The 14241-nt window shown below is 38.3% G+C and overlaps 2 protein-coding genes across 6 annotated transcripts; one reads left to right on the top strand and one right to left on the bottom strand.

Annotated features, from left to right (window-relative positions):
- Positions 1-1381: 1381 nt before the first annotated feature.
- On the bottom strand, positions 1382-14124 carry alph (protein phosphatase alphabet). Of its 5 annotated transcripts, XR_001449929.3 has the most exons (7): positions 13898-14124; positions 12049-12932; positions 11861-11978; positions 8800-8905; positions 8671-8725; positions 8239-8376; positions 7229-7908 (listed from the first exon to the last, which is right to left on the bottom strand). XR_001449929.3 is itself a non-coding variant. In XM_070206867.1 (6 exons), the coding sequence occupies exons 2-6, from the start codon at positions 12859-12861 to the stop codon at positions 1397-1399; spliced, it is 1125 nt and encodes a 374-aa protein (XP_070062968.1). In that variant the 5' UTR covers positions 12862-12932; positions 13898-14124; the 3' UTR covers positions 1382-1396. The 5 variants fall into 5 exon arrangements, 4 of the variants coding, with proteins under 4 accessions (XP_070062968.1, XP_070062969.1, XP_015025974.1 ...); XM_070206867.1 differs by lacking the exons at positions 7229-7908; positions 8239-8376 and adding an exon at positions 1382-1429; XM_070206868.1 differs by lacking the exons at positions 7229-7908; positions 8239-8376; positions 13898-14124 and adding exons at positions 1382-1429; positions 13548-13563.
- Positions 4017-7127, top strand: LOC6632560 (dynein assembly factor with WD repeat domains 1). The gene is given in 6 exon segments (XM_032432843.2): positions 4017-4281; positions 4957-5303; positions 5364-5439; positions 5494-5953; positions 5956-6278; positions 6343-7127. Coding segments are annotated over 5 exon segments (1395 nt in total). The 5' UTR covers positions 4017-4281; positions 4957-5263; the 3' UTR covers positions 6839-7127.
- Positions 14125-14241: the final 117 nt, after the last annotated feature.

The raw sequence follows: 14241 nt of genomic DNA, 5'->3' as shown, positions 1-14241 counted from the left end.
TTCAAAAGATTTCATTGAATCACGAGTCAGAAATCACAAGTTCTCAAAATGTTGTGCTCACTGGCTGAGAGAAGTTCTCGCCTTTTTGGCCAAACCAAAAACTTTGACCATAAACACAAGTGTGCAAAACTCGTGCCAGCAATAACAGCGACAACAACAACAACAACAGCAACAATATTCAACTTTGACCCCAAGTCAATACGTAATATGCAGTTAACAATTTCATATAGCTACGCTCGCCGACGCAGGTGCGAATGAGTAATATGAGGGCAATTAATGTTAATTAAATTTATATTTTAGCTATACAAATTTTTATTACTAAAAAGACCGTCCAAGCATGCCTTCTTTGCTTCCGGCCTGCTGCTAGACAGCCCAGGCATGAAACTACGACCGAGTTGTGTTTGTTTTATTTTGGTTGGCATTTACTTTGTTTAAGTATCGCAAAAGCTAAACAAAATAAATCATTTGGTTAGCTGTACAATTTTTACTACTTAATTTGCTGATTTCATTTAATTAGTGGCAAACGCACCACCAACTGCACAGGCGTGCCCACAACAACGCATTTACACAACCACATGCATGTACACATTTACTCAGCCACTCACCCACACCCACACCCACACCGCCACACATGCACATGCCTCCATATTTGTGCACAAAGTTAGAGCAACAGTGTAAAAGTTCTTCATCAATGTCCAAACTTATGTGCCCTTGCTAACCCTATTTTTAATTGATGTGCATAAATATATTGAGTTTCGAATTTAATAGAAGGATGTGACAGGTAAAATGACAAAAATGTTTAAATAGATATCAATTGAACGTGTACGTTTTATAAATTATTTTAAATAAATAAATACATTTTTTACACTATAAACTATTAATTAACGAATGTTAATGAACTGTTTTAACTGCTTGTGCCGCATTCTGTTGAAATGAAATACCTTTATTATGAGCGATTTCTTAGAACACATCGATGCTTCAAATCGATTAAGAGAATGCTTAACCCATGTAGTTTAAGGCCCTAAGCCGTAGCCAAACTGCATTTAAATATTCAGAATACCCATTTTCCAAGCAAACAAAAATATACCCATGCATACAAAACACACTCACCCACACATATGCATATGAGCACATGAGTTGATTCACTATATTTGGCACTTGTTTGCATAAATTTTACGCACATTTTGCTTTTCATACCCTGAAAGGACATTAAGTGAATTTTTCATGAAAGCAATCAGTTAGCCACACAATAAGTGTGTCATGTGTTCTAAGCGGCTTGAACCTTGGCAACATTTTGAATGAATCATTAAAAATAACATAATAAAATCCACTTACCTAAGTCCAATGTGAATTATGCAAATATTTTAAAAATATGCCAAATGTGTTTGGAATGTAATTAAATGGGTACAAAAAATGTAATTGCTTCGCGCTGTAAAAAAAGAAGAAAATATAACGTTAAAGAGTATGCCAAAACACAAAAATAATATTTAAAGGAAAGATAGTATAGTAGATAGCATCTGTTAATAGAAGTTATCCACAAGCGTCAACTTCAAATACATACAAAATATTTTGCATTTCAGACATTCGGACAAAGCAATGTACATGATAATCAAATAGATCTAAACCACGGCAACAATCTCTGCTATAATGTACGCCCAATCGGGTCCGTAATGTGTGTTTAGGCATACATGCGCATAAATGAACTCATATATAATAACGCTGGCAATGCATAATTCATTTTAAGCACCACTTAAACTTATGGCAAACGGCCGGTACGCAATTTAAGACAGAGTTTAATGCATTCAATACGTCATTGGGCATGTTGCGAGCGGTTTTGGTCGTTGCTCTGATTTATGGTGCGTATACTTGATGTGGCCACAAAGCCGCACAAAGTGTTGCTGCTGTGCTACCTTCCTTTCTGCTCCTGCGGTGGCTGCTGCTGTTCCCGGTTAATAAAGCTTAGAGCAGACCTTAAAAAACACACATACTCCTTTGGCGCGACTGTGGAAGGGTCCAGGTCTGACAGGGACGCTTTAAGTCCGAGATCTGATATTAAACTTTATAACATTTCGATGTGTCTGCATTATGGACAATCGCATAAACGGCTTTAAGGATTTAATACTGCGCCAATCTTGAGCTTAAACTTTTCATGAATTGCAGCCATAGAAGGCGCCTTCATAAGTAAATTTGTATGTTCATCCATGGGGGTATGGGTAAATTTAAATGTATGCGCGTGCTTTCAGCCGGCCATGCCCAATTTAATTTATCAAAGTCATAAGCTGTTGAACGACTCTCCCAAAAAATATGCCGTGAATAATGGACGGCAGACAACCCGCCAGCATCAGATTCTTGTCAACTTGAGATGTCCAGTTATGTGAGCATTCATATAGGTATAAAAGTAATATTAATTTTGCATATGGAAACTAATTTCAACACTTAAGAAAGGGATAAACATAAAATACGTATTGATTTATTTCAAGGGAAACATATTTGCTAATCAAAATGAAAAATGTAAACAAGAGGTTCTAGTCGGGTGCTCCCGACTAGGGGAGAATAGTAACACAGAATTAAATGGCAGCACAGGAAACAATACTATCTTGATGAAATTTACTACAGTAGATCTTACGCTATAGAATATTTGTACATTTCAAAAAGTCAATTGAATATATATGAATATATATATTACATAAATTTGCACAAATACATACACACTTTTTACCCATTTTCAATGGTTTCAGGGTATAAAAAGACCAAAAATATTTATTATGAAAAAACCCAATTGCAAATCAGAATCACTGGGCAGTGAAGAGGAGTGCAATTGAATTGGCCCGTTCGATGCACTCGCTCAAAGCCCGCGGGCCAGCAAGTTTGCCAAGCTGTGTAAAATGTAATTACGAGGACATCAAGCGTATGTTTCTCCAGTTATACACACTACATCACCAATTTGCGCGGTGGTCTAGCTAAAAATATTTCGAGGATATGCTGAAGTAAGTAAAGAGTATTTCTGGACGGTCCTTAGACATTTGGTGTATCTGCAGAAGAAATAAAATAGCAGCAAGCGCCAACTCACTTATTGGATATAGATTGAACCTGCAAGGTTTACCTAAGATTCTGGTTGACTCATACGCTGTCGGCATAACCAATTGTACAGGGTATAGGAAAACTGAGGATGAGGTGCTATCTTTAAAAATAAAAGCTGAAAATCTGCTGATGTACCATACCGGGTCTTAGTCAGAAATCTACGTTTAAGCCTGGGGGTCCTTCTCTATCGGCCCGAAAAAGTTTCTGCCATTTAAGCATAATTTGCTTAACCAACGTATACCAGCAGTCGGGAGGATGGGTGACCCAGCTCGAAGATGGGCCACAAGCTGTCGAAAAAACACTCATAAAATATCGGCAATAATAATTTTCGAGGATAAAGGTAACATTCAGTATGTGTCTGTGTGTGGGTAGGTGTGCGCGTGTGTCTTTAATTTATGCAGCGCCGCATTTTTGTTACTCATCCACACACGCACAGCTCAAGTGATGGCAGGCTGCGGGCTTGCCGGAAATCAACAAAAATTTATTGAGCATAAATTTAAATCCGCATGATGTTCAATGCCTGCCTGCTAAGGCTGTGGATTTGCTTTGCTTTGTTTGCGAGAGCGTTTTATGAGATTTTAAATTGATTTCATTTGCATTCCGCATTTCGTTGCCACTGGCTTTCAGCGTGTCGGTCATTTTCCGCACAACTTCCGTATCCGCTTTCGCCAACAACTAACATATGTCATAAGGAAAAAAGTTGCTAAATAAAGACATGATCCGTGGCAACAGCTGTTGCTGCTGTTCTCGTACAGAAATAACAATGCTGCCTGCCCTTGTAATGAATCGCTGTTCCAGGTTTATGCATTCAGCATCTGGCTTTTGTTTTTATATTGTCGACTGCTCGTTGAACCAAAATCAATGAAATGCTTCATTATAAATAAGCAATTTTTGTTGCGTTTTATTTTTCCAAATATCTTCCTTTGTTTAGCCATTGTGCGCACCGGACTGTCCGTTTCAGTTTTGTTCACTGATACAAAATTGGGTGTGATAATAAGTATCTAATAATTCGTTATCATTATTGGCTATGGTCATTTTGTTGTCGTCCCCCCCTCTCGCACACCCTATTCATCTCTTGCTATCTGCGTTCATGTATTAGCCTAATGGACATTGCCGTCTTGCCCGCGCCAAGCCGCCCACGTCTCAGTGATTACCGAGCAAATTAAATTAGTGAAAATGTCGAAACGAGGCACGAGCAAGGTAAGACAATCTAATTGCCTTTATTGCCGCTGCCAGTGGCCACCTCTGGCTGTGTGTTTGGTGTCGAAATATTACTGTATTGTATATATGTATATGTGTATTACATATGTTAATGTAAACAGGTGCTGGCATCAATTGGCGTTTGGGACCAATAGAATTAAACAAGCTAATTAGGTTTTATAGATATTAACAGCCGAAAAAAAATGTGTGTGGTTACAAACGCGTTTTATGGTCACCCAGGGCCAAAATCGTTTTGGGAACTCGCGCACAAACTATAGAAAAATATACTGAATTCAATTAAATGTCAACTTTAAAAATATCTTATATTTAGACGATAACTCAATATAAAGCATAATATTGAAGATGTACGTCATGTTTAAGGCAACAAGAAATTTTACAAGCTATCGAGTACACAAACCACATCGTAGGCGACACCTGACGGCCATTTTGTTTTTATACGGCCATTTTTCACACACCTGGACTAGCAGGGCGAATGAGCTTTAACAGGTTAAGAGGTTTTCGAGAAAGCTTTAGTTAGCACATCAAAGCTTTATTACAAGGGCGGAAAATCAAATAGAAATAGTTATAAAGACATTCGAGTGTATCGGTATTTAAGCCAAGGTTATACATTTTAAATTCCGCTATAAGTATTCTGTTAAGGTCAATGCCTTACAGAACTGACTCCACCAAATAAATTTGGTTTCATTGAGGAACAAAGCAGAAAAAAACAGCAACATTAAGGAAAATGTTTGCGTACTACACTGCACTGCAAAGCTAGTCTTATCCACGTAACGACCCAGACTTACAACCTAGAGAATCGACCAAACTAGTCGACATTGCATGTCATTGGCTTCGCCATTGACGGGGCTGACAAGGCAACGCGCAACAAATTAAAGCAGGTCAGCATGCGAAACTCATACTCGCAAGCGAGTCGTCCCGCTAAAGGAATTTCGACATTGGCCTCGAAGACAACAGCTGCGAAATGAGCGCCAGTAAAATTTTTCTGCGCTACTATCCGCCAGGTGAATCTAAAGCAATCTGCGTTCTGTTCAACAATTTAATGCTATACTATATTTAAATAGGTTTGGCATTGAGCTATGGAACAGCTACGGGCGGTGAACGGCTACGACATTTTGATTTACTCGACTTGGATATCAAGTAAGTAGCCAAAATTATGCAGCGTGTCCCCATCAAAAATTCAATTTATAACAGAACAAATGTGGAGGAGCTAGCAGATAGCGTAATGGTCCAGGAACTGGAGGCGATTGAATCGGAGCGTGGCCAGGGAGACGTTGCTGCAGATAATTCCACATTCTGCCTGCCCGCCAATTCCAAAGCCTCCAGCTCCCAGGACATGTTCAGCGCACTGAAGCAGGCAATAGTCAAGCTACAAGCCAAATTAAACGAACCGATTAAAAAGAAGTTCTATCTGCATAAATCGTACACTTCGCACATACTGCCGCTGACCAACGTGTGCTTTGATCGCAGCGGTGAGCGCTGCTTGACGGGCAGTTACGATCGCACCTGCCATGTGATCAACACCAGCACCGGTCAGCTGCAGCATATGCTCACCGGCCATGACAATGTGGTGTTCTCAGTGGGCTTCAACGTGCCGCGCTGGTAAGTTGTAAGTTGTAGTGAAACTATTAAATGGTGCATAATACTTGCGGGTTGTTTAGCGACAAGATCATCACGGGCTCTTTTGATGGCACTGCCAAGATTTGGTCCGCAAGCAGCGGGCAGTGCCAGTTCACGCTGTATGGCCACACAGCTGAAGTGGTGGCTGCCGAATTTAATCCTGTGCATGACCAGGACGTTGCAACGGCCTCTATTGACGAAACGGCACGCATCTTCGACGCGGAAACCGCGCAGGAGCTGCAGCAGTTGAGCCACCACGGCGCCGAGGTGATATCGGCACGATACTCTCGCGACGGCCAGCTCTTGCTGACGGGCTCGTTTGATCACACAGCTGCAATTTGGGATACGCGCAGTCAGAGGCGAGTTAAAGATTAACATAATCAATGTTATATTGCTACCAATTGCACTGTCCCGACTCCGCAGCCACTGTCATCAACTGCGCGGACACACTGCAGAATTGTCCAACTGTGTTTGGAATTTCAGCAGCTCATTGGTTGCCACCGGCAGCCTGGACCGCACTGCACGCATTTGGGATTTGCGTCGCCTGGACCAGGAGCTGCATTTGGTATCCACGCACAGCGATGAAGTGCTCGACTTGAGCTTCGACGCGGCTGGCAAAAAACTGTCCACCTGCAGCAGTGACTGCACAGCGCGTGTTTGGAGCCTGGAGCCGTTCGAGATGCTGTCCCTTATGGCCGGCCACAGCGATGAAGTGAACAAGGTGTGTTTCAGTCCTAGTGGTTGCATGCTCCTCACTGCCTCGGCGGACAACACGGCACGCCTATGGCTGACTAAGACGGGGCAGTGCTCCCAGGTTCTGAGCGGTCATGAGTCGGAGGTATTTAGTTGTGCCTACAGTTATGCGGGGGATGCAATATTAACTGCCTCCAAGGACAACACTTGTCGTGTTTGGAAGTGATACGACTGGTACACTGTGCAGCTTAACTCCGACTAAATAACATGAATAATTTCAAATGATTTCTTTTTTTTAACATTTACTACAAACTTGGGAGTTATTTCTTTTTTGTTTTGCTTTAAGTTTCTTAATATTCCATTTTGCACATTTCTTACAAAATAATAGTTTTTCTTTTCCATTACAGTTTTTCTTTTTTACTTATTTTTTTGTTTTTTTGTTTTTAAATTGGGTATCTTCATATACATATATAAAAATAATGAACAAAAATGATCCTTCAGTAACAAACATTATACAGCTTTCAAAAGTCCGCTTCGGTTCGGAATCAATAGTATATTAATACACAGTTTGAAAATTTAAATAAAAAACTTCTTGTACAGACACCTTCCGAGCGACTTTCTAAGACATGGAAAAAATAGTATTTGTATTGATTTTTTTTTTTCGTTTTTTTTTTTGGTAAATTTTTTACACAGCTGAACTTTCTATACAGTTCGGAGGCGGGAAACAAAGGCGAGTCAACAGTTCTTCTGAATTCATAATAAGTATGAGGTGACACGGAAAGTTTAGATGACCACTGACTAACATGGAGTTATCCATATGGTATCGCTATTGTATCTATACTTGTATTTGTATCTCTAGTAACAATTGTAGTATGTAGGTAGTTAGATAAGGAAAGTTGTCAGCGTGTGAAATATTGTGTTGGCTTTCAGCCAAACCCTGTTTGATTCGATTCTATTTTGTGGTATCGGTTTTTAGCTCTGAGGTCTGCTTAAGTTCGCTCCTTTCTATAAGTACGATCTAAATAAGATCTACGTAATACAAGGTTCATCTAGTTGTGTTTAGGACTGGCTTTCATTTGAACTATAAAATAATGGGTTTTTATATTATTAGTAGGTTTTTTAGTTTTTTATCAAAGTAGAAAACGGTTTTGGTGTACTTTATGTGTGTGTGTGGAGTGTACATTTGTGGTGTGTGTTGTGTGTGTGTGTTTTTTTTTTTTGTTGTTTCTGGTATTATTGTTAAATTATTTTTGTTGTTGCATTTGTTGACTGTTTCGCAATTTAATGCGTTGGACTCTGCAAGAATAACGAAAAGGACAAATTATTAACGGTTTGGAAACAGTTGATCAAAGAGAAGCACAGCTAGGACGAGGGCTTATATGAGAAGTGGTAAAGTGGAAAGGTTGTGGAGTTGTTGTTTTACAATTATAATCATTAATATATTTATTAATATTGTTTTTTTTTTTTGTTTTGTTTGGATGAGCATGCGGGGTAGAGCAGAGCGAACATGCGAGTGCCTGTTTAATTATTAAGTTTTGCCTTTTTTCGTGCTGCAAATCTTACAATATGTTCTTTATCTATGTTAAAACGAAGAGACGCAAACGACAAAAATGGAGTTCGCCTTACAGTTAGAGCATACGGATTTTAAGGTTTTAGTTTCATTTGTTCTCTTGTTGGTTGGTTGGTTGTTTTGGTTGTTGTTGTTGATTTAGAAATGAACAATATTTAGCATTAAAAAATTCATAGCTCATCATATGCATACAGCTAGAAATAAAAGAAAGAGAATTCGTAAAGAGCTTTCGATTTGTTAATCAAGAATTAGTTGGGATGCAGCCTGATTGTTAGAATTAACAATTATAGTTTTAGTTCAAATGATAAAGGTGATAAAAGTGAAATAATCTGATAGCTAAGCAAGAAAAAGCAAAAATGTTAATGAATCTAGATAATAAGAAAGCTAAATGTGAACTTAAAAGCATAATCAAAATCAATAAGCATCAGTAAAATACGCAGCGTAATCAGAAAATTTAATTTTTAAATGTTGTAAAAAATGTTTCGTACTTCACATGGACTATCTGGAAAAACCTCCTTGAATGTGCGCTCGATAACGTGATATCTGAAAACATAATTATTTATGTATAAATTAATTTGTACAAAAATCTTCAGACTTCCTTTCCCAGTTATACATACTTGGACTGCAATCCGCCGCCGGGTGGAAGACCTAGAATGTCACCTTTGTCTTGTAGACACTTTAATAGCTCCACATAATCTGTGATCTGATTACTCTCGATCTCCTCTGTAAGAATGCCAGAAATAAGCAAATGATTATGTAGTAGTTGGGTACATTCAGTGCATCGAACTTAAAAGTAATACTCATGTTAAAAGAGTTTGTATGTACAATTATATACGAATTATTTATATACATATTAAAGCTACGCAAAAGCAAATTCACAATTGATCAAAAATAGAATACGAAATATGTTGCAACAGCCAGAGCCGGCAAAAATTGAGATCAACAAACTTAACGTGAGGCTTGACTAATTAATACAGGTCAATCGAATGTGATATTATCAGATAAACATACAAGACAAGAAGAATGTCTGCTTTTGAATTCCATTGACCTGTTTTGTTAGCGTAATCTTAAATAATACAACAAATGTGGTGTCGCAAAAAATCGGTCTTTAAAAGGTCAAAGGGGAGTACACTAAAAAAAAAAAGAAGAGTGGCAGTGCTCTGCCTGGCCCCCTTTTTGATAATCGTTGCATTGGGTATTGTTTATAAGAAAACTGTTTACAGCATTCAGTGTACAACAAACATTTGAACATATCGAATTGTAAAAGTGATTGGATAACATTTATATAATAACTTGTTTTATCTTAAGAGCATGCATATATCATATACTTTTCATTTGTGTGTTGTGGGATCTATGTGCCTTACCTTATGCTCACTCTTCACATAATTTGTATGGCTTTCTGTTTTCTGGCATTGACTTGACACGCCCATTTTCATGGTGATTGTGTACATTAAGAGTGCGATTTATATCACGATGCGCGATCAACGATAACAAAACAAGAATAGCGCGTTGCTAAATTTACTTTGACAAATTTATCTTAGAAAGAATACTTGAAAGAAATCATTAGTCATTAATTGCGACTGATCCTTTAAACAAACAAACAAACAAACAAACAAACCAAGAACAACAGCTAAAGAAAGTTAACTAAATCAATTTTCTAAATTAATAAATGAAAGTTTATCAATTAAAAATGCTGCATAATGTGTAAACGAATAAAACGATAAATAAAATTGTGTTTTCATCACATGAATTTGGTGAGTTGTTGTTTTGATTGCGTTGCGTTTTGAAGGAAAGGGCGTGAAAAGCAGCAAGTGTTTATCGAATGTAAACTGAAAACTGAATAACACAGCAAACAAACACCTTTGGTTGATTGGTTTTCGAATCTTTCATTTCAAGTTATATTTTTTCTTAGCAGCGAAAAAGAAACGTATTTATATAGTTGTCTTGATATTCTATTATTATTATTAGCTATATAAACGCCGCTGCTTGAGCAAGCGATTTCAAATATGAATGATTGCTATAGTACTTAGGTACAAATGTTCTCAGTATATCGAAGAGATGTTCGAACTGATTCTGATTAGCTTCGCTGCGCCGCATCAATTGCACTTCTAAATTCAACATTTTAAAGTAAATTGTATACGATGACAACAAGCACAACAATTGGTGAGCATAAGGTTTACAATATTTTTCACGTCTTTCTTTCTTTCATATTTTTTTTTATCTTTTTGGTTTTATCCGATACATATACAGATGACCTAAGGCTTAGCAATAAATATCTTTACCCTAGGCTAAGTAATTTTTCTGGACATTTGATTTGACTAGCTTTGTCTTTTGTTGTACTTTATACTAAATTTTTGTAAATATGACTAATTGCAATAACTTGTGGTTCGTTTTGTTTTTTTTAGTTAATGGTAAACCATAAAGAATTCCATTTACATAAAGTAATCATCTACTTCGTATATGTATATAAAGCTGACGTCTGTACCGAAACATTGTCGTAAGGACGTTTTTTAAAATTCACTTTGGTGTTATGAATACTGTGAGCTACCTAAGATCAACCGCGCAAACGCACTAGAAAAAATTCTAAATATCCTATAAGACTAATACTTGAGCTTGAACTTAGCGCAGTTATAAGTTAATGACTCATCTAAATCAATTCCCTCAATTCAACAACAATCGTTAGTACATGCATGTCAATTTTTTTTATGGTGCTATTACTTGTTTCATTACTTTTCATATCTGCACTGTAATGTCGAAGTTTAATTTGACTTTGCAAATGTCCTAATGAACTATGACTATGTCTGCTTTAATTATACTTGATTTTGATAGAATTTCACTAAAATGTTTATCAAATATGCGTAAGGTATTCTTTTTTTAAAGCATGATTGAGTATTTAGTCAAAGGTTTATATACAAGCATATGTACACTGGCTGAAGGGGCCCCAACTACAAATGTTAAGGGGAGGGAGTATCGATAATTATTAATAAACTTATGGTACTACAATATGTTACTATAAATATGCACATGATATACTGTGTCTAAATGGGCAGGGATTTCGGGTTCTTCAGCTACACTTAAAACTCTGGCAGTGGCAGTAGCTCACAAACGCATTAAAACACAGGTATAGTAAATAAATAATACTGTTACACACACACACACACACGATCAGTCACTCAGCCACACGCACAGCTAGCGGAGGTAATAGATATGACAAACTAACACGCAATGTATACAGGTATTTACTATGCATTATCAATAGGAGATGCATAGAGCTAAGTACGTATAGTTGTAAACGTATACTTATGTACTGACTGGTATTGGCAATGGTAATAGCAATTTTTTTGTTTTTGGTTTTCGAGTTTTCCTTACGGGTGCTACGTGGCAGAAAATTTTGTGGCAAGTGTGCTTGCATTGCGGATTGGATCAGTTCAATTATCTAGCTATTTAACTAATACGAATTCGTTTGTATTAAGGTGACCTACTAATCTATGCCAACCATTGATTGGGCCTATCTTTGCATTAAGTAAGGTACAATGTATTCGCTTTCTAGTCGCCTATATCAGGTAGTTTAGCGCATCGAAGGTGGAAAGTCGATAGCACTCAGACATAAACACAATTGTGTTACTACTATCGTTACTTTTACGATTAGTTATAAACAGAGTAGACGACTTAGACAACCTCTTGCGATCTTCTCAATTTGTTTCTCCAACCGTCGCTCAGCCTCTTTCGCTTCTTCAGTTGGCTTTGGTGCTCCGGGGAAAGCAATTATTATGATGCTCATGTTATCACGACTACCCTGTGATTCCAAAAAAAAAAAGAAACAAATTAACAGATTTATTATGTTAACAATTAGGATCATACTGTACCTTGTGCAAACAGGTGTCGACCACCTGATTGGCAATGTTTACCAGGTCGGTGGTCACTTTCAGCCTCGAGTATATGAAACTGCATACATCCTCGTTGCTCATGACATCCCAGATGCCGTCACAGGCGAGTACTAAGAACTCGTCGGTGTCCTGGCGGCTTTGGCAAAAGATTTCCGGTTCCGGTGAGACCAACTGCTCGCACTGCCCTTTCTCCTTCACATTCTTAAAGTCATAGTCGCCAAGAGCACGCGACACGGCCAGTGTTCCATTGACACGCTTTATCATTACACTGCCGCCAGCATTGTGAATACGCTCCTTTTCTTCCGGCAAAATGGGCTTGTGATCCTGGGTGGCAAACACCGGAACGCCCTGGCGACACAACACCGCACGCGAATCCCCGCAATTGGCTATATACACCTGCGTTGAGCTGATGAATGCACAGACAGCTGTAGTGCCGCCGCACTTCTCTTCCTCTTGGGTAAACTCGGGCAGTTGTCGCATCACCTCGTCAATGCGCAGGAAACCGGTACGTATACCCTTCACATGGTCGCCGTTCTTGAACTCCTCTGTGGTAATGATACTGTCTAGCAAATGCTTGGCACAGTGCTCCGATACTTTGCAGCCCGCATGGCCATCAAATACCGCAAAAAAGCTCCACTCCTCCAATGCATTGCCTAGACGGGCTTGAGCATAATACGCGTCCTCCATCTCACAGCGCCAGCCCTGCATCGAGCTGACGCCAAAGAGCAGCTTATTGCCTTCGCCTTGTTCATTATGCTTTGCTGTTTTCGGCTTATCCAGGAATCCTCCCATATCTATTGAACATAATGTGTGTGTACTTTATAGAATTACTTTCGGGCCAGTCGCGCCTGTGACTTTTGTTGCTGTGAGGAGGGGGAGAAAGACTGATGAGTCGAAACAATTTGCTGAGCGGCATGCAAAAATCTATAAATGCCAGACACCCGACACACTCGCACAAGCACAGTATCACACATACACACAAGCAAACGGAATCAAGGATGCGAATAGAGCCTTTAACCGCCTACATTCGACGACAAACGAATGCAACAGCGCTCTTTTTTTATTAAGTTGTTCTGGTTGTTGTTTCTGTGGTTAGTGTTACCGCCGCTTGCTCTTTCTTCGTTTTGCCCATCGATTTATCAAGGACGCGGGCTCGGCGCTAAATTTAGCCCTGTCCGAACTAACACGCCCACACGCCTTTTAGCTACAGCTCAGCGTAGGCGTTAGCTTCAAAATATGTACTTGTTGCTGCCCTTAATATTTGTTCCCTTTAGTTTAGCGATGTCAATTAAATACTCCTGGTTTTAGGCGCGCAACAACGCGTCTAAATGAGCAAAATGGGCGCGCATTGCATTGTTTACATCAAAATGATACACTGTTTCAACAATATTCCAAAAGTGTCATGGATTTCTATTAAAATCATTGATGATTTTACAACTTTGTACTTGAATATTTTTAAATGCAAATCATTTTACCACCTTTCAATTGAATAATTATTGCTTTGAAACATCGATGTTTCTGAAGCTCTACATTGAAATTGAGTATCCACGATCTCATCGCAGAACTCAGTATCGCGCTTCTCAGTCCCAACTGGTATTTCATAGTTACAGTTCGGACAGTGCGCATCACTAAGTGAGTGCCACACGAGGAGAACCATATAATGAAATTATTAAATTTCATAACCATGCTCACGCCCCTTTCTATTCTTTTACACGATAGCAAATTTCACAGCATGAATATGACGATATTAAACAGTTGAAAACGCACATATTATATTTCACCTCACAATTTTTGGATTTTTCGTTACCGATTTTTCGCTTGCACTTACTTTGATATTGTATATGTATATATATATATATATATATATGTGTGTGTGTTCGTATTTCTTTGTAGCTTGACGAAAATTTTCTTTGTTTGATTTGTGCGTCACCGAACGAAAATCACTAGTAGGCCGCCAGTTAATCAGGATCGAATCTTGTGAATGCAATTTTTTTGTAACGCAAAATAAATATATGTTTTGATCAGAAAAAAAAAACAACCACGAATATGATATATAATTCTATCGATAATCTCTATCTAAAGAGCATCGATATATCGTTTAATAGTGATGTACTAATTTCACTTTATACAAGTAAGTACTCGATACTTCTATTTTAAATGATTATTATTGTA

Source organism: Drosophila virilis, chromosome 2 (genome assembly GCF_030788295.1).
Source record: "Drosophila virilis strain 15010-1051.87 chromosome 2, Dvir_AGI_RSII-ME, whole genome shotgun sequence".
NCBI lineage: Eukaryota > Metazoa > Arthropoda > Insecta > Diptera > Drosophilidae > Drosophila > Drosophila virilis.
This window is presented reverse-complemented; position numbering and strand designations above follow the sequence as displayed.